Source organism: Erythranthe guttata, chromosome 13 (assembly GCF_056151865.1).
Source record: "Erythranthe guttata isolate IM_541 chromosome 13, IM_541, whole genome shotgun sequence".
In the NCBI taxonomy this organism is placed as follows: Eukaryota; Viridiplantae; Streptophyta; class Magnoliopsida; order Lamiales; family Phrymaceae; genus Erythranthe; species Erythranthe guttata.
The window spans coordinates 1,441,808-1,468,643 of record NC_142545.1 but is presented as its reverse complement, the minus strand read 5'-3'; the positions used below and the strand labels follow the sequence as shown (position 1 = coordinate 1,468,643).

At 33.3% G+C, this 26,836-nt stretch overlaps 2 protein-coding genes and 1 long non-coding RNA gene across 3 annotated transcripts; 1 reads left to right on the top strand and 2 right to left on the bottom strand.

Annotated features, from left to right (window-relative positions):
* Positions 1-3,932: 3,932 nt before the first annotated feature.
* LOC105972069 (peroxidase 27) lies at positions 3,933-5,705 on the bottom strand. Its single transcript, XM_012997001.2, has 4 exons — positions 5,405-5,705; positions 5,125-5,313; positions 4,745-4,910; positions 3,933-4,525 (listed from the first exon to the last, which is right to left on the bottom strand). The coding sequence occupies exons 1-4, from the start codon at positions 5,612-5,614 to the stop codon at positions 4,116-4,118; spliced, it is 975 nt and encodes a 324-aa protein (XP_012852455.2). The 5' UTR covers positions 5,615-5,705; the 3' UTR covers positions 3,933-4,115.
* A 9,011-nt stretch (positions 5,706-14,716) lies between these two features.
* Positions 14,717-15,613, bottom strand: LOC148765590 (uncharacterized). Its single transcript, XR_016029166.1, has 2 exons — positions 15,518-15,613; positions 14,717-15,301 (listed from the first exon to the last, which is right to left on the bottom strand). It is a non-coding gene; the product is annotated as an uncharacterized LOC148765590 (long non-coding RNA).
* Positions 15,614-19,020: 3,407 nt separating this feature from the next.
* Positions 19,021-20,552, top strand: LOC105972042 (MYB-like transcription factor ETC1). The gene is made up of 3 exons (XM_088811864.1): positions 19,021-19,208; positions 19,579-19,684; positions 20,282-20,552. Exons 1-3 carry the CDS (start codon positions 19,145-19,147, stop codon positions 20,400-20,402), a joined length of 291 nt encoding a protein of 96 aa, XP_088667990.1. The 5' UTR covers positions 19,021-19,144; the 3' UTR covers positions 20,403-20,552.
* Positions 20,553-26,836: the final 6,284 nt, after the last annotated feature.

The window sequence follows — 26,836 nt, the reverse complement described above, 5'->3', positions numbered from 1 at the left end:
GAGCCAACTCGCTCGATACTACGAACCCGCAGCGAGACAACTCCCACGAGGAGCCAACTCGCTCGGTACCACAACCCGCAGCGAGACAATTCCCACGAGGAGCCAACTCGCTCGGTCCTACAAACCCGTTGCGAGGCAACTCCCACGAGGAGCCAACTCCCTCGGATCTATGAAACCACAACGAGATAACTCCCACGAGGAGACCACTCGCTCCGTCCTACAACCCGCAGCGAGACAACTCCCACGAGGAGCCAACTCGCTCGGTACTACGAACCCTCAGCGAGACAACTCCCACGAGGAGCCAACTCCCATAAGGAGCCAACTCGCTCGGCACTACAAATCCGTTGCAAGGCAACTCCCACGTGCAGCCACCTCGCTCGATAATAAGACTCGCTGCGAGACAACTCCCACTAGGAGATAAATCGCTCAGAGCGACCTCAATCCGCACGCTCCTCAGTCGCGCGTCATCCAATGCTCCTACAACTTCGCTGCGAGACAACTCCCATGAGGAGACAACTCGCCCAAAATTCACTATATAATCGCAAGCTCAAGTTAGCACGATTACAACCCTAGAAACACTTAGAGATATTATGGGAATCTATATAGCCTGGCCAGCTTGATTCAAATTTATCTACTTGTTTTCGATGGGTCATTCATTAAAACATGGCCACGGTCCAAACACACTTACGACCCACGAGGTCTAACAAGGGGCACGATCCCCATAAAAAATCTTGAGAGCCTAATCCCCTGCTCAAGTACATCACGCACAAGGCTATATGTAAACACATACAAGCAACGCGTCACAACATTGACAATGTCGATAAATAACAACTCCCACGAGAAGAATACTTGCTCTGTGCTACTACATTATTGCGAGACAACTCCCACGAGGAGAATACTCGCTCTGTGCTACTACATTATCGCGAGACAACTCCCACGAGGAGATAACTCTATTACCCCGCGACGAGACAACTCCCACGAGGAGATAACTTGATCCGAGCTACTACATCGTCGCGGGACAACACCGACGAGTCAAGTAACTTACATCGCGACAACTTGGTTGCGCTTCGCGCCAACGCGCCTTCACGCCCCTCCGACACACGCTCCAATGCGTTTTCGCACACCATTAGGCCATACGCCAACGATCGACTTCTACAATTTTACTCTCGACACGATCTAACACCCATTTCAACATGGCCCCCACATCGACTCGAGAGTGGGGGGCTTAATGATATGCATAATTGGGCCAACCCAATGGGCCTACGATTCCTTTACTTATTGGGCCAGGAACCCAATATTAAAGACCACTATCACCGAGGCCCAATCACCTTCAAGTAAGGTTTGGGCCCGACAATCTTGATTAAGCTATAAATAAAGGTTTGAACTCATTCCTTAAGGGACGTCCTATTAACTGAGCAATACTATTAACTGTATTCTCTGGACTATTTCCACTATCCGCACGTTTGACTTGAGCGTCGAAGGGGTTTCCGCCGGATCAACCCCCGGCCTAGTTCACGTGTTCTATGATCTCAGGTATCTCAAGGTCATCAAGCTCGTGAGCCAGTGATCCACTCTGCTCTTCCAGTTCATCATATCTCAACTATCTAAGGTGATCTAACTTTAGTATCATCATATGGTATGGACATGATTTGAACTCTTGACCTTGATCCAATCCTAGTAGTTAATTCGTCGAGTCGATCTTAAAACCAATATTATTCATGATCGGGAGGCTTAATTCTAATGAGAAGAAGCTCGAGAATAAAAAACATAAGGTGATTTGAAGATTTCGCAATCGCTTCAATCTCAACCTATCATTTATGAAAAAAAAAGTAACTTTTCGTTCATGGTTGGCGCCATGGCGAGTCCAGGAATTTATTAGATGATGGACTTCAAACTTTTCGGGGGGGGCATCCGTTCCTGAAAAAAAATTTATGGTGTCGTTTTTTTTTTATGTGCGTAAATTAGGACAAAATCTGAAAATTGGAAAGAAAAAAAAAAGATTTAGGATTTTTGGCATTAGTTTGAAATTTGGTGGACTAAATAATAAAAAAAAATGGGTGGATTATCTAAAAATATATGTATAATATAATTTTACTAATCGCCATAGGGTGGACTCGCCACTGACTGACACACAAGGTCAAATTGCTGAAACACATCGAGAACCTAAAATGATGTCGTTCTGGTCATATGTGGACACGAAGGTCGGCACTGAGTTGTTCGGTTAGAGTATATTAGAAAAACGGTCTATACGGCGACCACCTATTAATGATCGTAAAAATATATGGTGAAAATGTAATTTCTAAAACTATATCACAGTTTTGATAAACAAATAAAAAAATGGGGGACTGAAATGCAATTTTAGAAAGCATTGAGGGTTGTAAAACAGGTTTTTCATTATTTCAAATTGGCCCCAAACCAAAATCAAGAATAACTTAAATTTAGGGGACTGAATAGCAATTTCGAAAATCTTAATTAAATCTTAATCTATAATCCCATGTTCAGAAGCACGAAAAAGTTATATTAATTAATTTATCATTAATTTTCATGTTCCATTTGATTAATCATTGAGATGTGGTTAGCACAAACCATAATTTATCACTATTCTTGTTATTAAAATTAAATTCAAATCTTATTGTAAATGATTAAGTATTGTAAATTCAAATCTTAAGTATTGTAAAAATGCAACTTTTAGTTCATGCGTGGCGCCAATGGCGAGTCCATAATTTTTCTTACAATATGGACATAAAACTTTCGGGCGCATCGTTCCAGAAAAAAAAACAAAATGACCTTCGTTTCTTTTTTGTGTGCAAAAATTAGGAAATAATCAGAAAATAAGAAAGGAAAAAAAAACATATAGGATGTTTTTGCATTAATTTGAAATTTGGGTGGACTAAATAATAAAAAATGGGTGGATTAAATAAAAATAGAGTAAATTACACCTACACTCTAAAGGTATGCTGAAATAACTTTAAGGTCCGTGTAGTATCGATTAATTACAATCACCCTCTAAACATTGTTAGAAACCCTAACGGAATAATGCATTGGATAAGTTATTCCAAAGTTCTAACGGATTATTAGTTTCAGGCAGGGGTGGAGACAACATATAGCTAGTGGGTGACATGACTCTCCTAACATTTCTTAAATATGTATTATATTACACAAGATTTATTAAAGTTTCGTCTATGGTAGTATTAACGGCCTCGCAGGAAACAGATATAGTGCATATCGGTCCATATGACATGAAATCTTTGCTCTATTAATTGCTTCAGGAGTGTGGTTGTAATTACCAATACCACATTGACCTTAAAGTTATTTTAACATATCTTACGGGTGTAGGTGTAATTAACCCATAAAAATATATGTATAATATAATGTTACTAATCGTCATAGGGTGGACTCGCTACGGACAGGTATACAATATCACTGATCTCCAAACAAATTGCCGAAACAAATCGAGAACCTAAAATGACAGTCGTTCCGGTCATCTGTGGACACCAAGGTCGTTACTTGAAGTACTCATCACCGAGTAATTGTTAAGTTAGAGTATATTATGTTGGGTTTTTTCAAGTGAATAAAAATTGTTAGGTAATTATGAATAGGTATTTATTTGGAATACATGAATTGATTTCTTTCTAAACAACACGTCTATTCATAAAGTGACTCTTTCAAAAACAACATATCCATTAACGAAAAGACCCTTACATATCGTACAAATAAGACAAAACCTGATCAATTTTGCATACGATAAAATAAGACGTTTAAGTGTTTTTCAAAATAATAATTTGTCTCGCTCCTAATATAGACTTGTTCTTCTTTTCCATATGGTTTCGTTATAATCACTAATAGAATACAAAATTTAATTTAGATATTTTCCATGATATTTGGAATACACGATCCAGATTGAGAAGTTTCAACAGCCGTACAAGTACAAATTAAAAATAAAACTTTCATTATATTTCTTATTTTATTGTCTGAACCATTACAAAGAAACCAAATAGCAACAGAAAAAAATACAAGTACAAAAATCACCTGTCAACCAACATATTAAAACAACTAGCTGGTTACCAAAAATCACAAATAACACCACTCATTAATTAATCAATTTAATTAATTAATTAATTAATAAAACCACAAGTTTTCCTGATTTCACCTTGGCTCCCTGTCAAAACACCAATCTTGCCCATTTTGACCATTGACTTTGCAAAGTCCTTCAAGAAGTCCTTTGACCCTTGAGGAGTAGCATGGCTGGTGACGTAAGCCCTAGTTTCACTGTCAGCAAGAAGAGCTGAATCAGATGTGAAAAGTCCTCTTCGTTTAGCAACAAGAGTGTAATACTCGGTGTCGAATGTCTTAAAACTCCCAGGATCCATTTCGACTAGTGTAGTGGTATCAGTCGCACTGCATCTTGTCTTCAACCGAGCAACATAGTTTGAGTCCAATGAAGGGTCACTATCTCCTACTCCGGTGAAGTTGTACAGGCGGTTAGTGAAACTCGAGCAGTGCGATGTTCCTATGGTGTGTCCTCCTGCAAATTTTAATCAGAGTATTTGTTAGTTACAAAAAAATATTTAGAAAATGACGAAAATACCCTTGTCTTTCAACTGATTGTCTTTCAATTGATTAAGAGTATTAAATGACAAAATAAAAAAATTGTAATTAATGAATTTCAAAAGTGACAAATTTAGGATTTAAAAAAAAAATATGATGTAATTAATTAATAAAACAAGTGATAAATGATTATTACCTGAGAGAACAACAAGATCCTTTGTATTCAAACCCTTTGAGGCAAAGCTAGCTTTCAATTGAGTGATGTTGAAGAAAGGAGGTGGAAGATTGAACAAAGCTTCTGTGCTGTTTGATACATTTCCATCTCTCCTTCCCAATGGTACTGGCCAGGATGCTCCATTCAACTAATTTACATTATATACATACAAATAAATAAGTATAATTTTATATAAACAAGATTTTATATATATATATATATATATATATATATATATATATATATATATATATATATATATATATATATATATATATATATATATATATATATATATATATATATATATATATGTGTGTGTGTGTGTGTGTGTGTGTGTAATCATCTGCAGTAGTACTTACAAATGAAACTGCATCTCGTGCAACGAGAGCTAATATATCGGCACAAGAAACAACACCGGGGCACTTTTTCTCCACTGCGGATTTTACTCTGTCGATGGATCCATATCCTCTAAGGGATAGATTGGGGAATGAATCTTTCTCGGCTTGATTATTTGTCGTTGAGTTCAGTAGAATAGAAGCGTCACAACCCTGTAATAAGTAACTAATTAGTACATCAACATAAAACTACCTAAAGAAACATATCTTAAAAGAGAGATAGAGATCTTAAAAAAAATCATACTCTAACAAAACAATCGTGGAAATGCATTCTGAGAATAGGAGCAGCAAGAGTTGGAGCAACAGCCATAATACTAGCAGTTTCCTTTTTCACGATCGCCTCAGCAGTTGGACAAGTCTTCTTGTAGAAGCCAAGCTTCAACCCTTGAGCATTGCATAAGTTGAATATGCCAACCAAAACAAGAAACACAAGAATTTGCTTACCGAAAGCCATTGGAATATCTCAAACTAAGTGTTTGTTGTGTTCTTGTTTGTTTGGTGTGTGTAATGAGGATCATGCATGTATATATATACTAAATCAATCTAGGCTTCAAACATAATTAGTTGCGTTAATAGTTGTCAGTTACATGAAGTGACCAATCATAGTTGTCAGTTTAATTAAAAATTAAGTGAGGGTTGACATAGAGAGTATAATGTATTTAAATATCTGCAAATGTGCTGTAGTTTATCATTTCTCACCTAAAATACTCATCGAATGATGGCCATCTTTTATATATTTTATTATGTAAAAAAATGAATTTTGTGTTAATTGATGAGGTTAATTAATTATTAAATTCGATAACCTTGTATTAATTAGTGCATATGAATTTTTCTATAACACGAATTTTTTTTTAACAATCAAAGTAAATTATCGTACGTTCTGCAAAAATGAGTTCTGAGTTTCACGAAAATTCGGTTTGCCATAAACTTCAAATTCTAGTTCTTATAGTAACCAAAATATATATTGCATCCCAATGATCTAAGTTTGTCATTTGGAATGGAATGGTATATTCCCTATATAACGAATTTAAAATTCAAACTTGTTTGGATGAATTTCAACTAAGGTAAATTTTATGGAAGAGGAGGTAGATCTATTAAGAGTATAATTTATAAATAAATAATTTCTCATCACCGGCCTAATTAATAAATGATAAAAACTTGACATTCATGCATGCATGTCACCCTTGAATAATTAGTGCATGCACTGTTCCTGCAAGGAATGATCTAGTAGTTGGAGTAATTGAACACAGTTAATTGAGTCAGATACGAACTTTATTGTCAACTGTCGCTATATAGGTCGACCTTGTCACACATAATTAACCTAGTGTAGTTTACTCGTATGATTTTAAAACTATTACACGAAAGTGTAGATTTATCCAGTACACCTATATAGTTGGCTACGCGTTACAAAATAATAATAAAATTAATCATGTACTATCATGATCATATGACTCAATGGAATCTTTAATTTAATTTAATTTGTGTCAACCATATCAACAGTATAAAATATATAGTACAATGCTAGTATTGTCAACAGTACTCACAGACATCCCTACTTGTCATAAAACATGTTCTTATTCATACAATTCAAACATATATATAAATTTTTTATTTAATAAAATGAAAATTGGATAATATTGACCAAGACGAAATATAAAAAAAAAAAAAAAATTAATTAATTATATTTACATAATAATTTTGAATGATACTCAACTCTATCATCCCATGTTCTGAGGCATTACATTACACCGTTAAATCTAACATTACATTTCACGACCAATTTGATTAACAATTAAGATCTGGCTAGCACAAGCCACTATTGGCCAACTATATATGTATAGTCAAAATATATTCTATTAAGTAATGAAGTATACATAGATAGAAATGTACAAGTCATTTACAGTAAGGTTGGGCATGATCGGGTCGGGTAATTATCGACCAATTATCTACTCGACCTGATCAATCGATTTTGCTGATTAATACTGAAAATTTATTATCGACTCAACCATTATGAGTTGTATGGTTGACAATCGACTTTGTCGGATAAAAAATGGGCCGATTGTTGGTATTATCTGCCATCCATTTATTTATTTAAAAAAAAATTACAATAATAAGGTATTTTTAAAAGTTTTTTCAGAAGATATTCAAAAATTTGTTAGGCCTAATTCATACATTTATTTAGGCCTAATTCATATTATTACATATTTAAATCGATAGATGGACATAACAATAAAAGTTTTAGATTCCGTCGATTACGATCAGAAAAATTTAGTTTATGAAAGAAAAATTCATATGATTTTTTGAATCGTGATTTTCCGATTTATCTTATTTTGTGGAACAAATTAAAATTATTGTTAAATTTCCACTTCGGAGAAAATCAAAACTGTTCTGAAAATGCTAACCCCGATCCAATCTGTCATATTTCACCCGTAATGGCAATGGCATTGACATGCATTTTTGTAATTCAACAGAAAATTGAATAATTTCATTTTGGACTCGGACTCACATTTATTAATTTTCGAAAAATAAATAATTCAAAATTTATTCGATTTACTTTTCAAATTTGATATATTAAACAGCAATGTAAACGGAGATGATAGTTGCTAGAACGACGACTTATTTTTTTGTCTACAATAATATCTTGATAGTTGATAGAACAACTACTTACTAAATTTTATTTACGATTGCATAATTTTTTTAATCAAGTGATAATGGACAGCCTAACAGTATAGATCTCTATCAAAAACTTACTGTTAAGTTGTTAATTTACTTGAAAGAAAACTAATCAATATTAATTACATTTGTTAGACAAGTCAACTACGAAAGAGAGAACATGATTAGGGGCTTAATTATAATTAATTACTTGTACTATGTGGTAACCACGTCCATGGTTTGGTTTCTTCACTAATTCATAGAGGGTTATTATGGTCATTGACTATGTAATTTGTTTCTTCTGCTTTTGGTGCACATAACTTAAGTTAATATCAGAACGGACTCTATTTATGTTAGGTTACACGGTCAAACTATAGTCGAAGGGGGTTTTGCGCTAAATATGCAAATATGGGGGAATTTTTGTAATTTGATATTACCTCATAGAGGCGGCTTTTAATTTTATAATGTACAAAAATATAAGGGTAAATAGCACTTAACCCCTTTGTGGTTTGGACATTTTGCACATGACCCCTTTATGATATGAAATTAGGCTCATAGCCCCCTTGTGGTTTTGACATTTTGCACATGACCCCCTGATAGTATGAAATTAAGCACATAAACCCGTTGTGGTTTTGACATTTTGCACATGACCCCCTGTGGTTATAAGCTTTTGCAGATGACCCCTTTGTGATCGTAATACCAGCACATAACCCCCTTGTGGTTGATAGGGGTAGCTTCCGTTAGTTTTTTCGTTAAAATTAACTACACGTGTCACATGTCAAAATACTATATTTTGCAGACGAGTCTCTTGAAGTTTGACACGCGCTGTTAAAATTTGACGGAAAAACTAACAAACGCTACATCTATCAACCACAAAGAGGTTATATATGTTGATACTACGATCACAAGAAAATCATCTGCAAAAGCTTGTAACCATATATAAGTGCAATTTACCTAAATATAAAATAACCTCTAATAGGAATGTGTACAAGTTAATAATGCATGATATTTTTAATACTAATATAGAGACGATTTATTCTATCCTACACTTAGTTGACTCACTAGGTATATACTCCATCACTCCATTTTGATATATAGTGTAACTGCACACTAATTGCGCACACACATATGTATATATACATCTACCTTAATAGATATTTTCATAAGTTGTAAGATTTGTTTAAAGTCGATTAGCGTACAGTGATATTTCATTTATTATTTTTAACGCATGGCATCAAATTTAAGAAACACATGAGAATCGTTTTATAAAAACTATCGATTCATCTGAATGTTGGAAGAATTAAAATTCTATTATTTGAAGAAAGAGTAATTTTTTTTGTAAACAATCTCAACATTATTCAATAAAAGGCTACAGAATTCCATAGAAAATAAAAGAAAGAAACGAATGGAGCCGAATAATCTTCTCGTCGGGTTGTTGTCACTTTAATTTGCCGACGATTGAGTTCCTCATTTGATGCAAACTATTTCTCCAAGTATGTATTGAATATATTAAATATTAAATGATGCATTTTACCAACAGGTTAAGCTTTTGGTCAAGCCAAAAGGTCTCTGGGTTGACAGTTAACTGATTGCTCATTTCCCAAAACCACCTTGATACTAAACCAGATTGAGCCGGGGATCTTCTTGGAAATGGGAAGATCTAAGATAGGCGGCCAACCTCCTGGAGAGAGCGATGTGTATGGACCAGATGACTACCGTTGCAGCTCCGTGGACCGCTCGTCGGGCTTTCGGAACCCGAAAAAAGAAGCGGTTTTTCTTTGTTTAATTGTGGTTTAGTAAAGAGAGTAGCCCCAGAGCGCATCTTCCTTTTTGAATCACCCAAGCGATGATAAGTGATAGTCGTGGCTTTGTACTTGAAGGAGTTCGCTTCCTCTGAACGGAGCTGAGAAGGCGAAAGGGGTTATTACAATAAGATTAGTTAAAGATGATCAGTCAACATGTTATCAGAGTCAAGCCAAATGAAAGGTCATGAGTTCAAATCCCACCGCCACTCATTTCAAATATTTAAATGTCACTTTACAAATAAGTCCATCAATTGGTACTTATTCATAAAGGGGTCTAGACAAATAACTTTTTTACAAAAAAATCCACACATTGTCCAAAGGTTTGTAAAAGACTAAAATAGCCCTTCACATTTTAATGTGCTCCAATTTCATCCCACAATAATATTATTGTGTTTACAGTAATATTGTAATAGTAGACAGTAATATTATTACGTTACCCCGTCAACAACTTAAGCAAAACAAAAATTCCAAAAAATAATAATATTGACATGGTTGACACTAATATTATCGTGTTTACAGTTATTTTATTGTCAGCGACAGTAATATATTACATTGACTTGTCAACAAATCAAACAAAATGAAAAAAAAAAGCCAAAAAAATAATAATAATGTCGTTGACTCTAATTGTATTGTCAAAGACAGTACAATTACATAAATATACTGTCAATGACAGTACAATTACGTAAATGTACAGTCAACGACAGTATAATTACGTTAATTTACTGTCAGTGACAGTATAATTACTGTTAATGACTGTACAATTACGGTCAATGTTTAGCGGCGGGCGTCAAAAATGGAAAAAAATAAAATAACTAAAAAAAGTAAACGCCAGAAAGCGACAGCGGAAAAAACAGACTAGAAAAAAAATCGAAAAGTCAATGCCGGAAATTGGCGGCAAAAAAATAATTTCTGAAAAAAAAAGTTTTAAAAAAATGTCAAAATTGGATTTTTGTGGTCAAAATTAACTAAATTGGGGTTACAATTAAGAATTTGGTGTAAAGAGTTGGGGTGATTTTGCAATATACTTTTCTTTTATTTATATTACATAGTAAAAGGATTGGCTTATTGGCGAAAGAAATATAGCCCATGAAACTAGAATGATAAAGATGCTTAATTAGTGAAACCCCCCAAGTCTTTTACTTATATTATGTTGGATTCAGCCCCTTTTGTATTATTAGTCAGACCCCCTCACTTGTCATTTAAGATTAATATTTTAATAAAATCTTATACGATAAGACTATTTTACCCCAAAATTATAATTTACTTATATTATTTCAAATTTATTATTTCTCAAATTGCCAATCCTTATCACGTTCAATTGTATTTCTTCTTCTTCTCTCTCTTTTCTCTCTACGCCGCCATCTCTCCCCTTCCATCTCAGCCCCGTCGCCTCAATCTCCCCCTTCCACCTCAGATCCGATGCTGCCAAGTTCTCCCTTCTCCCTCCGCTCGCCGCCGCCTCTCTACTGACGAAGTCTTTGAGCCGCTCCGCCGAGGAACTAATCAGACCGCCCAAAATAAGTGTAATGAGCGGATGAGAAATCTCATTGTCTCCATCTCCAACCAACGCCGCCAAAAGCCGCTCCTCAACGCCGTGATGGTGAAAAATTCACTCCATCCACCCAGCACTCCGATGACGAAATATTTTCAAAAAAATATCGTCTTCACCGCCGGATCTGGAGATCTCGGTGTCGTTTTCGTTGTCGCCGTTGCTATAATTTTTGATATAGTTGTATGAGACAAGAACAAAAACTCATAAATCCCTATCTACCTCTACCCATCGTCTTCGCCACCGGATCTGGCGACCCAGCCGCCGCTGTATCTTGCCCCTTCCATCTCTGCCCCACCGTCGTCTTCTTTTTAATTTTTTTGTGATGCTTTTGATGTTGAATATCTTTCCTAGAAAATAGTTGTTTTTGCTATTCTCCTATATTTATAGTTGTTTTCGCTATTCCACTATTTTTATAGTTGATTTCGTTATTCTACTATTTGTTTTAGTTGTTTTTGTTATTCTGCTACTTTTAGTTGTTTTCGATAGGTTTTTGTAGTTTTTCGAATAGTTATTTTACAATTTATATTTGTTTTTATTAAAAAAATGGCAAAGAAATAGTTGTTTTCTGGAAAAAAAATGCCAAACATAACTGAAATTTAAAATTAAGAAATATGAAATAAAAAGAAAATCAAAATTATAGTCCATTTCGGAAATATTATAGTTGGTTTCAGAATCTTTATAGTTGATTAACTAAAAAACTGAAATTCAAAAAAGAATTAAAAAAAATTAAAAATATTTTTTAAATAAAAAATTAAAAGAAAAATATTTTGTGAAAGCTATTATTGTTAGTTTTTAAATGAAATAATAAAAAAAACGGAAATTTAAATTTATTTAAATTATATATAAAAAAAAAAAGTTATAGTTTGCAGATGGCAGTTTATGGAAAGATTTGGGAAGCGGTTTTTTTGGGATATAATCAATCACACACGATTGTAGGGATCTTTTTGGGATATAATCAATCACACACGATTGTAGGGATCTTAAATTTCCGGATTTTGTGTGTGTGTCTTCGAGAAGGCTATTTTCGGGAATCATTAAAATAGACGGTTTTCTACTAATATTGAAAATATGGTTGGATCCCCCCTTATTAAAAAAAACCACTAGAGGGGATTATGACTAATATCCCTATTTAAAAGGCAAGACTTCAAATGTAATTCCTCGAGGGGGGTTTTCGGCCCTAGTCCTTAAATTGAAAAATAAATGGAAAAAGAAAAAGGGGCTTTAAGATATGCATCCCTAGTGGGAAAACTTATTAGATGATACACCTAAGTCTATAAAAACATTAGACATACATCCTTTTGTGAAATAGTGCCTATAGTACCCTTACGGTCATATTAACGGCGTTTATTTTTAATTTTGGAAAAATAAAATTGAATCCCACCAATCTCGCCATTAGTAATCTGTGAGATTATATTTTCCAAAATCCAAATTAACCGTATCATAAACCAATCCACTACCCCCCAACTTCGCCCCATCTTCGACAGAGTAGGTTTTTTTTTTCCTTCCGTTCTGGCCTGCAAATCGACGCCGAGCAAAATCAAAGATTCCAAAATTGTAGGCGCAATTAAGATCTACTGATGTCTACGTCAAGAAACAGATCAAGTAAGTTTTGATTTTTGTAGATTTTGTTTTAATTTCATTATTTTTGGGTTTCTACAACATTGAATGAACAGGGGAGATGCGTATGAAGCGGCATCAAGACATAACTGCCCTAGACCCTGGTATGATTCAAAGTATGTATATTCTGTTTGTGTGATGTTTAATAGTACTGTGGGTGTCTATGAATTCCACCGAAAAAACCATGGATTCGACTGATTCAAACTATGCTGGGAAATATTTTTTTGGACAAAAGGTTCCAATCCGTTGTTGGGTAATCCCAATACGTATGCTAATATGTTTCGTGACTCCTGGGTGTCGTCATATAGTACACGTAGGTTTAGATTTGTGTGATTGCAGATAGTTGGTGTACAAAAGTCTGAATTTGTCTATGATTATCTGCAAAAATACAATTTCATTACTATACTATTCTATGAAATGATATGTCTTTCTGCAGTATTCTATAAAAATAACAGTTGTAGAACTGCCATTGAAGTTATGAGAAATAGTGCTTCCCTTCCATTGTACACCCTTTTGATGTTACATTAACATTTGTTGTTATATGATGTCTACGTAATTGATAGGACAACCTACGTTACTTATTCGTAATTTTGTTGCTAATGAATCGTATTTTGACTTGTATTTGTATTTGTAACTGTAAGTTGAAGATGTGTTTCTATGGCTTTTTACGAGTGCGTACTCTGTATTGTCTCATAGTTTCTATGGCATTCTGTGAGTTGAATATGTAGTAAAATAGTATATGGCATGATTTCAATGAATATGTTGGTACAGTTATTTTGTTGTGAAGTTTTTTTGTTTTTTTTTTTTTTTGCAGAACTATGTTAGACGTATGAAACAGTTGAAATTATATAACATGTTTAATTGATAATATTGCTAAGGATTATGTATTTTTGACTCATTCCATATTATATGTAGCTTTGTGGTATACTGTGGGAATCTATGATATTCTATGGTTTTCTCACAACTGCAAAATTTCCAATACCTTAATACACAGATACTGCCACTACAATTACAAGGCATATTTATTTTTTATCTTCTCCAATTCCTGTACACTTGATCACAATTAAAGCGTGGTTTGTATATTCGCAGGAGAAGCCATGTTGCGCGCAAAACGAGAAACAAAGGCGGTTACATATCACAATTTAGGTCAAACTTGACGTCTACTGTGGCTTTCTTCGGAGAAGTGCACTTAAACAATGCCCAGCTAGAAACAAGCTTATTGACACAGTAACCAATCTGCTGTTTATTGACACAGTATCTTATCTATATATGCCTTTTGGAAACTAGCTTTGTTGATATTGTGTAGTACTGTATATTTGTGTATAGGAATACCGTAACAATGTCAAACACCGTAGTACCAACAATACTATATTCTTCTACGGTAAACTATGAAATACTACAGAACATTTGATGATCGAATTAAATGCAGTCCACCAAAACAAATTGTATTGTATTGTTCTAATGTGTGTCCATTGATGCAGAACTGTGATGGTTACGATTTTAATAATAACTAAACAGTGCAAATAGATTATCCGTAAAAACAATAAACATGTTCATATTTTTACAAAAAACAAATCATTCACAAACAGATGATACATTTCTGACGACCCATAATACCATCAAATTAAGTCGGACACATTTGTAGAGTTTTGTTTGTTCGGTGATTGGAAAGTATGTATAAGGTTGAGTAACCAGTTGGGAATAATTATGTACAAATTGTATTGAATGTCAAAATATGAGTTCTCGTATAAAATTGTGACTTACTACATTTTTCTTTGTTATATTATAGAACACTAAATAAACTTTAGATATGTTCACTTAGTGATAAAGTGCACCAACACTGGCAGCAGTTCGTTTTTCTATCTTATGGTATTGTTACAATGCTGTCAATATTGTGATCTAAATATTACAATACATTGCAATCAGAATCTATGCAAAAATCGTAAACCTATATGACATTTCCAAGAAATCATGTTTTATGTGCACAAATGTACTGTACAACAAACTCAAATATGGAATTGCTAAAACATGAATCCTTAAAAGTAAAATTAAACATATAAATACTCTAAAAACAAATATATACCTGAAAAGTAAGAAAACATAAATCCATGAAATAAATAACAAACATTTGTCACAAACAAGAAAACAATACTGAAACAACACAGTACTTCCCAAAGCATAAATCAAGTGCTGACACATTTTCGTGAATAAACAAATTCCCGCCCGAGTGCACAGCAACCCCCTCTCGCTTCTTCACGATTATCTCAATCTGCTCAAGCTTAAGCTCATCAATCAAAGGGAACATGCGTGCCACATCGTCATCATCAGTAAGCATGCCCTCGCCGTCATCCAAACCTTATACGACAAAATCATATTGTGTATGTACAACTCATTCCATTTAGCCCTCACATAACCAACAAGCATGTTGAAATTGATATCACCAGACACATTCTTGATGCCAAAACAATCACCAAACCTCATTACGATCTTAACAGTTGTCGACATTCTGAAATTACTGTGAAAAAAAAATCGAACATTAAATAAAACTGCAAATAAATAGGTTAATACAATAATTTACTAAATTCTTTTTTCCACTGTATAATTTAATTTTTGAATTTATAAGTGGATGTTGTGAAGACAAAAGCAACGATAACCAAAAAAAAAAAATTGAACAAACATCAAACCAAAAAAAACGCGAAGAAACAATGATATGCGATGACGAAGACAATACCTTCTTGATGAAGGAGAACCAAGAAAACTCGAATGACTACGCTCAAGTTTAGCAGATTACCACGGTGTATTGATATGTATGAAATCTTCTTTCCTGTTTGCAGTACATATTAATGAGATTACATAAAGATACAGTTACTATCACGATAGAACGTGATTGATATGTAATCCCTATCTTCAAGGGACGTGATTTATTAAATAGACATAACGCTTAATAACACCACACAAAACGTCCGGTTAATAATAAGGGTATTATTGGGATATTTAAAAAAAAAACCCTTATATCTTATATTTTTATAACATAGGGATTTAGTTACGAGGAAAATATTGGGCCCGTATCCCGCATCTAATAACGTTTCGTATGAGGGACCTCCAGCATATTAACCCAAAGAAAAAAAGGTTTAGCATTGGGCCTTCTTTGAAACAAAATCGATGTGAAAGGCCTTTAGTATTGGGCTAATTTGTGCTTGTGAGCCCAATAACTTGACCCATACATAAAAAAAATAAAAAAATAAAAAATAGAAGTCCTAATCATCATTTCTATAAAATTAGTTTGAGCCGATTTGTTAAGATAATAACAACAACAAAAAAAAAAAAAAAAGCTTGAAAAAACAATTTTGTTAGTTAGAGCTAAGAAGTTGCTAAGTTTTTGACTTCTTAGTTTTTCTTTTTTGTTTTAATTTGATGAAGGATTTTGCAGCCAATCATATAGGGTATGTACAGTGAGCAAATATCTACTCTTGTAATAATTTGAGAACACGAAATAACTTATATACGAGTGATCGTGTCACTTTTTACGCAGTCAAGTTTCCTTTTATAATTATCCCTTCAATTTGCCGGAGACGGCCTTCGGGGAAGAACTCTCCGTCAGAGTTAGGATTTTTAGAGATAATTAGCTAAAGAAAACGTATAACTCTGGTGTATCTTCTTCTCGTATAGTATATGTCTCTCAAAGCACACATAGATATAGGTTTAGTTTTTCCGAGCCATTTTCCCATAGCTAAAGGATGCATATTGTTCCCAAAACAAAAAGGATTATATTGTTTCAGAGACTCCTCTTATCGAAAATCATTTTAAAGAGATTTGTATCTTCGCGCCGTATCTTGGGGTATATTGTGTATCTCAAGGGAAAAAAAGCCTCCTTAATGTTTATTCACATGGAAATTGCCCCCTTAAAAGCCCGCTACCCGTAAATGGGTTGTTTGAACTGGGCCTATCCCGTGTAATAGTCGAGCTTATCTACGGGTTTGGCCCATTTGCCAAACCCGCCCCAATCAACGACTAATTTGATCTAGAAATTATATTGTTTGGCAATGGAATTTGAGAGTTATTGACTTCTTTGATTTGACTTCATGATGAACATAGTCGAGTTTTATTTTCAGAATTTACAAGGCGTCCAAGTGCATGTTCTTTTTTAAAAAAATATAAAAAAAATTAAAAATTACCAGTCATAATTATATATTTTTTTTCATCACGCGCTGGCCGATGGGGTGTAATAATTTATTTAAGTATTTAAGTAGATCTTTATTTTTGGAATAAAACATAAATATATAAACTCTTATCTTATTAATTAAAACAACTTGACACATATATAACTTTTAAGTTTCAACCCTTGTTTCCTCGATTAATTAATTATATTAATGTTCACAAACTCTTTATATTATGACCTGTCGTTTTATGATTTATAATTGGTTGTTTGTTGGTACGACCATAAATTGGCGGGAATGACTGTTGAGAAACGGCAATGGTCGTTGAAGAGACATTTTTTGGAAGCAAAACACACACACACACAAAAAAAAAAGTAAATAAACAGATAGTGAATGGGAAATTAGTTGGATCAATTCAATTGTTGTGTCATTACATAATTGTTTAATGGGTAAATTACAAAAACCCCCCTGAGGTATGGTCAAATTACAAAAATCCCCCTCTTGTTTGGATAATTACATATACCCCCCTCAACTATGATTTTTTCTTACACCTCCACCCTTATTGTGCCAAATTCAATATAATGATCTAGATTCCGTGTAATGTGCTCTAGTTTGTATTCGTTTTGTGTAAAAATACAGTTTCCGATGCACTACAAACTGATATACACAAGCTAAAAATCACATATTATGATCATCTTACTTCATAATGTAGAGTTTGAATGGTATAAAACGGGTACAAAAGTGATAATATTTCATATAATCTCGAAGATTCCACTAAATTTGAAGAGCTGAGGGGGTGGTTGTAATTATCCAAACAAGAGGGGTGTTTTTGTAATTTGACCATACCTCAGGGGGGTGTTTGTAATTTACCCTTGTTTAATAAAAGTTGAAGTAAATCCAAAATGGGACATTAATTAACGACATAAGTCATGACAATAATGTAATAGTCCATCGATCAATTGACCTGAGTTCGAATCTTCTTGTCAACTGTTGCTGGATTGAGCTTGTTAAACTTGTATAGTTTGCAAGTTATTATACGAGAGTGTAGGTTTACCCAGTACACATATATGGTTGGTTGTGGTTTTCTTCATTACCAAAATAAATGTAATACTCCCTATGTTCCAAAATAATTGTCTCTTTTTAATTTTTTTTTAATAATAATGTCACTTTAGATTTCCAATATTGCATTAAATGCATTTTTTCTATTTTAACATTATTAATAAATTCTTAGTATTAACTCTCTATTGTCACGTCATTAAATGATTAAGGTTATTTAGATCTTTTTTAAGTATTTTTCCTGAAATCAAGACACAAATTATTGACATTATTAATATTGTGAAACACTGAAAAAAGACAATTAGTTAGGAACGATGGAAGTATATGTTGTAATAAGTTTTATTCATTTCCAGCTAATTCAACTCTATCTAAACAAAATATTATTGTTTCGGTTAGAAAATTTACGCTAGGTGTATTACGACGGAATTAGAACGGTAGTTTCCGTGACATCCTTAACGGTCATTCCTTATAAGAATCATAAGTGGAATAAGTATTTTACTACTTTCTCCATTCCTTCATATTCGACTATTTTTATCTTTTGCACACGGATTAATGAACTCATTTAACATGGCTTAATTTAAAAAAAAAAATCAAGACTAAAATGCCCTTATCCCAACGTTGGAGAAAGTTAATAAGGACAAAGCTGAAAATTAAATAACTAGTGCAGTATTAAAACTCTAAACCTGACAAATAATATGAAACAATTATTTTTTTTCAAATATAATATATATTATGAAACAGAGAAAGTACTTAACTGCAAATTAATTGCAACGGAATTAAATATAATAATGGAGTAATGTTGTTATCTTTTGTTTAAGTCCACTTGAATACTAGTTGAAGTATCACTCTTTCCTATACTTTCCTCTTTTGAATAACTTTCCAACAACATAAAAATTACTAATTTAAGTTCAACTACCTATCAAACTTGAACCCTCTCATTCCCTATTCATCAACTACCCTTCTCCTTTCTTGTCAACTACCCTTTCTCTCTCCTCAACCAGATGCAAAGTCCCAACTTCTTTGCAAATTCTTCCTATATATATATATACACACACATACATACGTACACACACACATATACGTACATACACGTACTTCTATATAGATCAATAACTGCCCGATTCTTGAAAACTGTGGAAACCCTAATGGAGGATGATCAAATATTGCCGAAGTCCGCTACAGTTGATCGTGACGCGGTTGTCGGCCTAGGTATGAAGTATGTTGTTTAATTTGATGAGAAAAAACAAATCATTTATTTTTGGCCTTTCGTCGGAAATAACAAATGGATTCTTTCATTAATTAAGGTCGGTTTGTTCGACCCTTCTTGTAGAAACATCGACTTCCGGTATTTCATAAAGAAGTCTTCTTGTATGATTAAAAAAGAAAAAAAAAAAAAAAAGATATACTTTTGCATCATATTTATAGAATTATTCGATTAATTAGGAAACTACGTAACTGAATCATTAACAAATTATGGAATATTTAAGTGAATTGTATTGCATTTTATGTGACATGTATATATATATATAGATTCCGTGCTTTCGGTTTCAATTAACCAGATTTTTCGGGTACATGTTAGATGTGGTAGCTGCTGAAAATACCAGCAGACAAGACTCAAAGCAGGTTGAGTTTTCACTAGATGAGGAAACCCTAGTTACCAGGATGTACAATTTGGTTGGAGAAAGGCAATTTTTCTTATTAATCCACTTTTAATTACATGTTTTTTATTGTTGCTAAATCATTAATTACTGAAGATTAATAAATTAATAAAAACACTTCATTTTTGGGATGTAATTTTCGTAAGATTTTCGCTAATGCCGACTAAATTTTTTGTAGGACAAAATGCACTTCACCTCCTATAAATTTCGCATTTTGGCACTTTCTCCCCTAAAAATTAAGAGAAGAGATAAGCCCCCCTCGAAATATTGTTTTGTTTGCACTTTGCCCCAAAAACTAATTTTCAGTGGGCAATCGTGCAATAAAAATAACATTTTAAGGGGCATTCTGTAGAAAAATAATGTATCTAAGGGGCAAAGTGCAACAAAAATAACATTTAAATGGGCAACATGCAAGAAAAACAGTCAATTCCGGTTAATAATGCATCGGAATTTTGCTACCGAGGCGAATGTGCAACAAGTATAACATTTTGAAGGGGGGCATTCACTTTTTTTTAAATTTTGAGGGGTAAAGTGCGAAAATTAAAAATTTATAGGAGGTGACATGCAATTGGCCTTTTATTAAATTGCTACAAAATTATAATTCTTTGTATATATGTATTTCAGGTGGTCTTTGATTGCTGGAAGAATCCCTGGAAGAAGTGCTGAGGAAATTGAAAAATATTGGAACTCAAAACATTCTACCAGTAGTGAACTTGAGAAGCCAGAGCTTATTACTAATTCCTGAATTAAATATACATGGTTAATTATACTTTAACAATTTTTGCATGTCTTTTATTTATTACTTCTGATTCTGGATATTACTAATTACATTCGTATGTAATAGCTCGATTTTTAATTTAAGTTTGAATTTAGTACGATTTTCAGAGATTTTGCTCACTTCTTTCTATGGATTCTGAATGTTTATTAGTTACATGTGATTAATTCGACATAATTTTTTTTTCTATACGCCGGTCGTATTTGAGTCCGAAATAAGTACCGTAGCTAACGCAAAACAACCCAATGAACGATAATCATGAGCATAGGTTATTAATCACATCAGATTTCGCGATTCGATGTCGTCTAGACTCCCGAAAGTCAACTTTTATCATTTTAAAAAAGTTTCAGAAAACTCATATCAATTCATAAAAAAATCTGATGAGGACTTTGTTATTTCCAGGAGTGTAAATACGCGTATATAATAAGCTACGGTTTAATTTAAGTTCGAATTTCGTACAGTTTTCAGATATTTTTGGTTCTTTTTTTGTGGATTTTGAATGCTTATTTGTTCCGTGAGATGAATTCGACGTGATTTTTTTTCGTGAACCAATCGTATTTAAGTCTGAACCAAAAAAATTGATCAAGCAAAAAACGTCTCAATAAACAAAAGTCATAAGCATAGGCATTAGTAAAATTTAATTTTCGTGATCCGACATCGTTTAGACTCCAAAAGTCCATTTCTGCCATTTTAGGAAAGTTGAAGAAGAATTATATTAATTCATAGAAAAATCGGATGAGGATTACGATAATTCGTTTGTCCCCAAAATTGCAATATCCATTAGCATAAGGCTTTAGCTCGTTTCCGCCATTTTTTATATTTCTTTGTTTTTTCCCGATTTAATTATTTTTTCTGGTTTTATTAGGATGTTAAACTTTTTAGTAGGATAAATACGTATGTAATATAATGGTTAGGTTTTAATATAAGTTCGAATTAGTATAACTTTCAGACGTTTTTTCTCTCTCTTTCAGTGGACTTCGAATGTTCATGATCCACATAATTTCTCTTTTAATACAGTAGTCGCATTTTGAGATCGACACAAACTTTTTATCTCAATTAGCAAAAAGGCCCACGGGTCAAAGCTCATGACCCTAGATCATGAATCAAGCGGCAATCCGACGTTGTTTAGACTCCTAAAAGTTTATTTTGTTTTTTGTCATTTGAGAAAATGCTTCAGAAAATTCAAATCAATTTATAAAAAAAATTAGATAGATTCCATAAGTTCGGTTGTTTCCACAATTGCGAGATATATTAGAATTATGGTTTAACTCCTTTTCTTCCGTTGTTTGTGATTTTTTGCTTTTCCACAGTTTAGTTTGATTTCGGAATTTTATTAGGATGTTATTACCTTTTTCAAAAGTATAAATACGATGCAATAGCTAGGTTTTAATATAAGTTTGAATTTTTCTTACAATTTTCAGAGATTTTTCTCTTTTTTTTGTTGGATTTCGAATGCTCATTTTTTTTACGTAAGTATTTCAAACGCCAGTCAGGAGCGGACAAGGAAGTTTTGGGTGGGAGGGCTAGAAACATTTTTATGGCCTAAAATGTTTAAAATTTGAACTTTGGGGTCTAAAGAACATAAGCTAATATATAAATAACACAATAATATTAAAAAAGTTAATAAAAAACAGGTAAAAAAAAATTTATGCAAAGGCAGGGGCCCCCCAAGACATACCTTCGGTCCGCCCCTGACGCCAGTCGTATTTATGTTTCGAACAAAAATCATATCGCAAGCGGCGACACAAGGAACGAAACTCATGAGCATATATTGCTCAGTAAACACGTTAGATTTCGGTGATCTGGCGTCCAAAGTATTTTCCGCCATTTCATGAAAGTAATAACTCGTCTTTTCCTCTCATTTTGCGCAAATTTTAATTATGTTTTTGATTTTTATTAATAGTTTATAAAATACTGAAGTGGTTTGTTTTACACAAGTGACATTTTTTCTAAATTTTTATTGGTTCAAGACTCTGCATCATGATTAAATAATATAATATATTTTTTTTTTGCAGTACACTAAATAAATTTATACTCTCGTATAATAGCTTGCAAACTATACGATAGACGTAAACCGCATTAAGCTATGACAAACTCAACCTAACAACCGTTGACAAGGAAATTCGAACATGTGACAGTTAAAACTGACTTGCTTACTCCAACCGCTAGGAGATTCGTTGCGGGATAATAATATAAAGGGGAAACTACAGATAAATCCCTAATTCAAAACTCAACACACAGATCAGTCCCTAGGTAGTTTCCCCAAGCAATTCAGTCCCTATTCACGCGTCTGACATGCAGTTCAGTCCCTAATGTGAATTTTTATATATTTTATTATATTCTCTCTCTTCTTTTTCACTCTCACCCTTTTCTCTCTCTTCTTTTTTCTCTCTCTTCATCTTCTCTTTCTTTCTTCTATTTCTTCTCTGTTTCTACTGCTCTCTTTCTTCTCTATTTCTTCTCTCTTTCTCTCCTCTGGTTTCCTCTTTTTCCGACGAAAAAATCACTGTAAAACCCACCCACCCAACAATGGTTTCGAATCCCGGAAGGTTATTTTACTGTTGCCCACACCATGGCTACTCCCATTGGTGTGAACCATTTGAAGTTGGGCAAACTTTTTCCAACTCAAATCGTGAAGAAAATGAAGCTACATGTGCGTCGATGAACCAAGTCCATCAAGAAAGTGAAGTGAAAATTGCAATTCTGAAGGTGGAGTAGTTCATAGTTTGATAGTGTTGAATCTAGTAATATTTGCAGTCTACATGCTATGTAAAACCTATGTACTGTTGTTTAATTAGTGAACATAAGAGTACAATGTATAAGCTGGTAAAGTTCGGGTTATTCGTGAATATAATACGCTTTGTCCACCAAATAAGTACAATGTATAAGCTGGTAAAGTTCGGGTTATTCGTGAATATAGTACGCTTTGTTCACCAAATAAGTACAATGTATAAGCTGGTAAAGTTTGGGTTATTCGTGAATATAGTACGCTTTGTTCATCAACTAAGTACAATGAATACACATGTGAAGTACAAGTGATTCGTGACTATAGTACGATTTGTTCACTGATAAAGTATATGTTTGCCATTTATATAGTATTGTTACAGTCTATATATTATTGTCGGTCCAATGCATCCATATGATCGCATTTTAAGACACAACTCTTCATTTTAAGACTATTAAGAATGAATGGAGACAATGTGGGAGTAGATCAATATCGATTATGGTAACAATTGAAGAAAATATTAGTTTTACACTTGAGCATTGTAGACATGTATGAAATTCAACATATTTATGGGATCTTGTATTCCAAACGCAACAATAATTCTCACCTACCTTAAAATAACCATCTAAAACATAATTTATGCATCTCCAGTACTTATTGATCATTAAAGCGTCAATGAAATTGGTACAATGCAATTCATCAAAAAATATGGTACGCTTTGTTCATCAAGTAAGTACAATGAATACACTTGTGAAGTACAAGTGATTCGTGACTATAGTACGCTTTGTTCACTGATAAAGTATATGTTTGTCATTCATATAGTATTGTTACACTCTATTTATTATTGTCGGGCCAATGCATCCATATGATCGCATTTTAAGACACAACTCTTCAGTTTAAGACTATTAAGAATGAATGGAGACAATGTGGGAGTTGATCAATATCGATTATGGTAACAATTGAAGAAAATATTAGTTTTACACTTGAGCATTGTAGACTTGTATGAATATATTGTATAGTATATGAGTATCATGTATGAAATTCAACATATTTATGGGATCTTGTATTCCAAACGCAACAATAATTCTCACCTACCTTAAAATAACCATCTAAAACATAATTTATGCATCTCCAGTACTTATTGATCATTAAAGCGTCAATGAAATTGGTACAATTCAATTCATCAAAAAATATGGTACGTTTTGTTCATCAAGTAAGTACAATGAATACACTTGTGAAGTACAAGTGATTCGTGACTATAGTACGATTTGTTCACTGATGAAGTATATGTTTGCCATTCATATAGTATTGTTACACTCTATTTATTATTGTCGGGCCAATGCATCCATATGATCGCATTTTAAGACACAACTCTTCAGTTTAAGACTATTAAGAATGAATGGAGACAATGTGGGAGTTGATCAATATCGATTATGGTAACAATTGAAGAAAATATTAGTTTTACACTTGAGCATTGTAGACTTGTATGAATATATTGTATAGTATATGAGTATCATGTATGAAATTCAACATATTTATGGGATCTTGTATTCCAAACGCAACAATAATTCTCACCTACCTTAAAATAACCATCTAAAACATAATTTATGCATCTCCCGTACTTATTGATCATTAAAGCGTCAATGAAATTGGTACAATTCAATTCATCAAAAAATATGGTACGCTTTGTTCATCAAGTAAGTACAATGAATACACTTGTGAAGTACAAGTGATTCGTGACTATAGTACGATTTGTTCACTGATAAAGTATATGTTTGCCATTCATATAGTATTGTTACAGTCTATATATTATTGTCGGGCCAAGGCATCCATATGATCGCATTTTAAGACACAACTCTTCATTTTAAGACTATTAAGAATGAATGGAGACAATGTGGGAGTTGATCAATATCGATTATGGTAACAATTGAAGAAAATATTAGTTTTACACTTGAGCATTGTAGACTTGTATGAATATATTGTATAGTATATGAGTATCATGTATGAAATTCAACATATTTATGGGATCTTGTATTCCAAACGCAACAATAATTCTCACCTACCTTAAAATAACCATCGAAAACATAATTTATGCATCTCCCGTACTTATTGATCATTAAAGCGTCAATGAAATTGGTACAATTCAATTCATCAAAAAATATGGTACGCTTTGATCATTGACTGCAATCTTCTTTTACATCAATTCCTGCAATTACATACACATAAAACTACAATTATAACAAATACAACGTACTATAAAGTTCCACATGTCAATACCATCCAAAGTTACTAGTAATACCATTCAAAGGCACTAGTAATACTATTATGGCATATGACTTATACTACAGGACCATCAAACATTATACTTCTAGTACCATATGTCAATACCATCCAAAGTCACTAGTAATACCATTCAAAGGCACTAGTAATACTATTATGGCATATGACTTATACTACAGGAGCATCAAACATTATACTTCTAGTACCATATGTCAATACCATCTAAATGCTTTCGGGACAGTACTTCGAGTACCCTGTGTCAATACCATCTAAATGCATTATTAATGCCATTACTGTCCATGACACATACTATAGAACCAGTACGAAAAATACAATAAGCCTCTTTCCCATATCCTATATGAAACCCTTGTTAAACCCTTTGGGGACATGCTAATGTCACCGAAGAATAATACCCATGAGGAAACTGTTACAAAATCATGAAATTCGACAACAAATAAATGATCTTTGCAAACCCAAACAACAGAAAAACAGATATTGGAACCGATTTAATGATTAGGGAAAACACCGAATAAAGTCGAGGCATAATACCCATGAGAGGATATGTTCAAAATCATGCAATTCTACAACAAATAAACCTTTTTGCAAGCTTAAGCAACACCCAAATGGGTCTGTTTCCAAGAAAATGAAAGAAAAAAAAAATCAAACCTTGTTGTTTACCCTGCTTCACCATTGTTGAGAAATGGGTTTGTTTATTTTTATTTTTCCTTTCGTTGTATAATTTTTCTGCGTTTTGTTGATTCTTCGTGCTTCGTTGTTTCTTCCTTCTTTGAAATGTAACGGGCAAAGAGCGTGTAACACAAACGGCGCGTTGGAGGTTGGAAATAAGTTATGTAAAATTAGTATAAAGTAAAGGGTATTTTAGTATTTGCACATTTTATTAGGGACTGAACTGCATGTTAGGCGCGTGAGTAGGGACTGAATTGCTTGGGGAAACTACCTAGGGACTGATTTGTGTGTTGAGTTTTGGATTAGGGATTTATCTGTAGTTTCCCCTAATATAAATGTATTCTTTTCACAGCAAGAAGATATATGAATCTTCATGATTGTACAATTATCAATTCAAGTAGATCAACTAAATAAATGAATAAACTATTACAATTTTGTGATCGGCCAATCGCCACAAGACAAAACAAACGAAATTTGTCACCTCGAAGAACTAAATTACCAGCACTACAAGATTGGGTTTTTTTTCAAGACGAAGGGATTCAGACAACATATTTTGGTAATCCCTATGCACATAACTAATTAAATAAAATAAAATAAATATATATATTAATATATACACTAGTTGCTCTACCTCCCCATACCTCATTATTTGTCACTTGATGTACAACATACAGTTTTTTTTTTATATTGTAATCTGCCCATCTCTGATCAA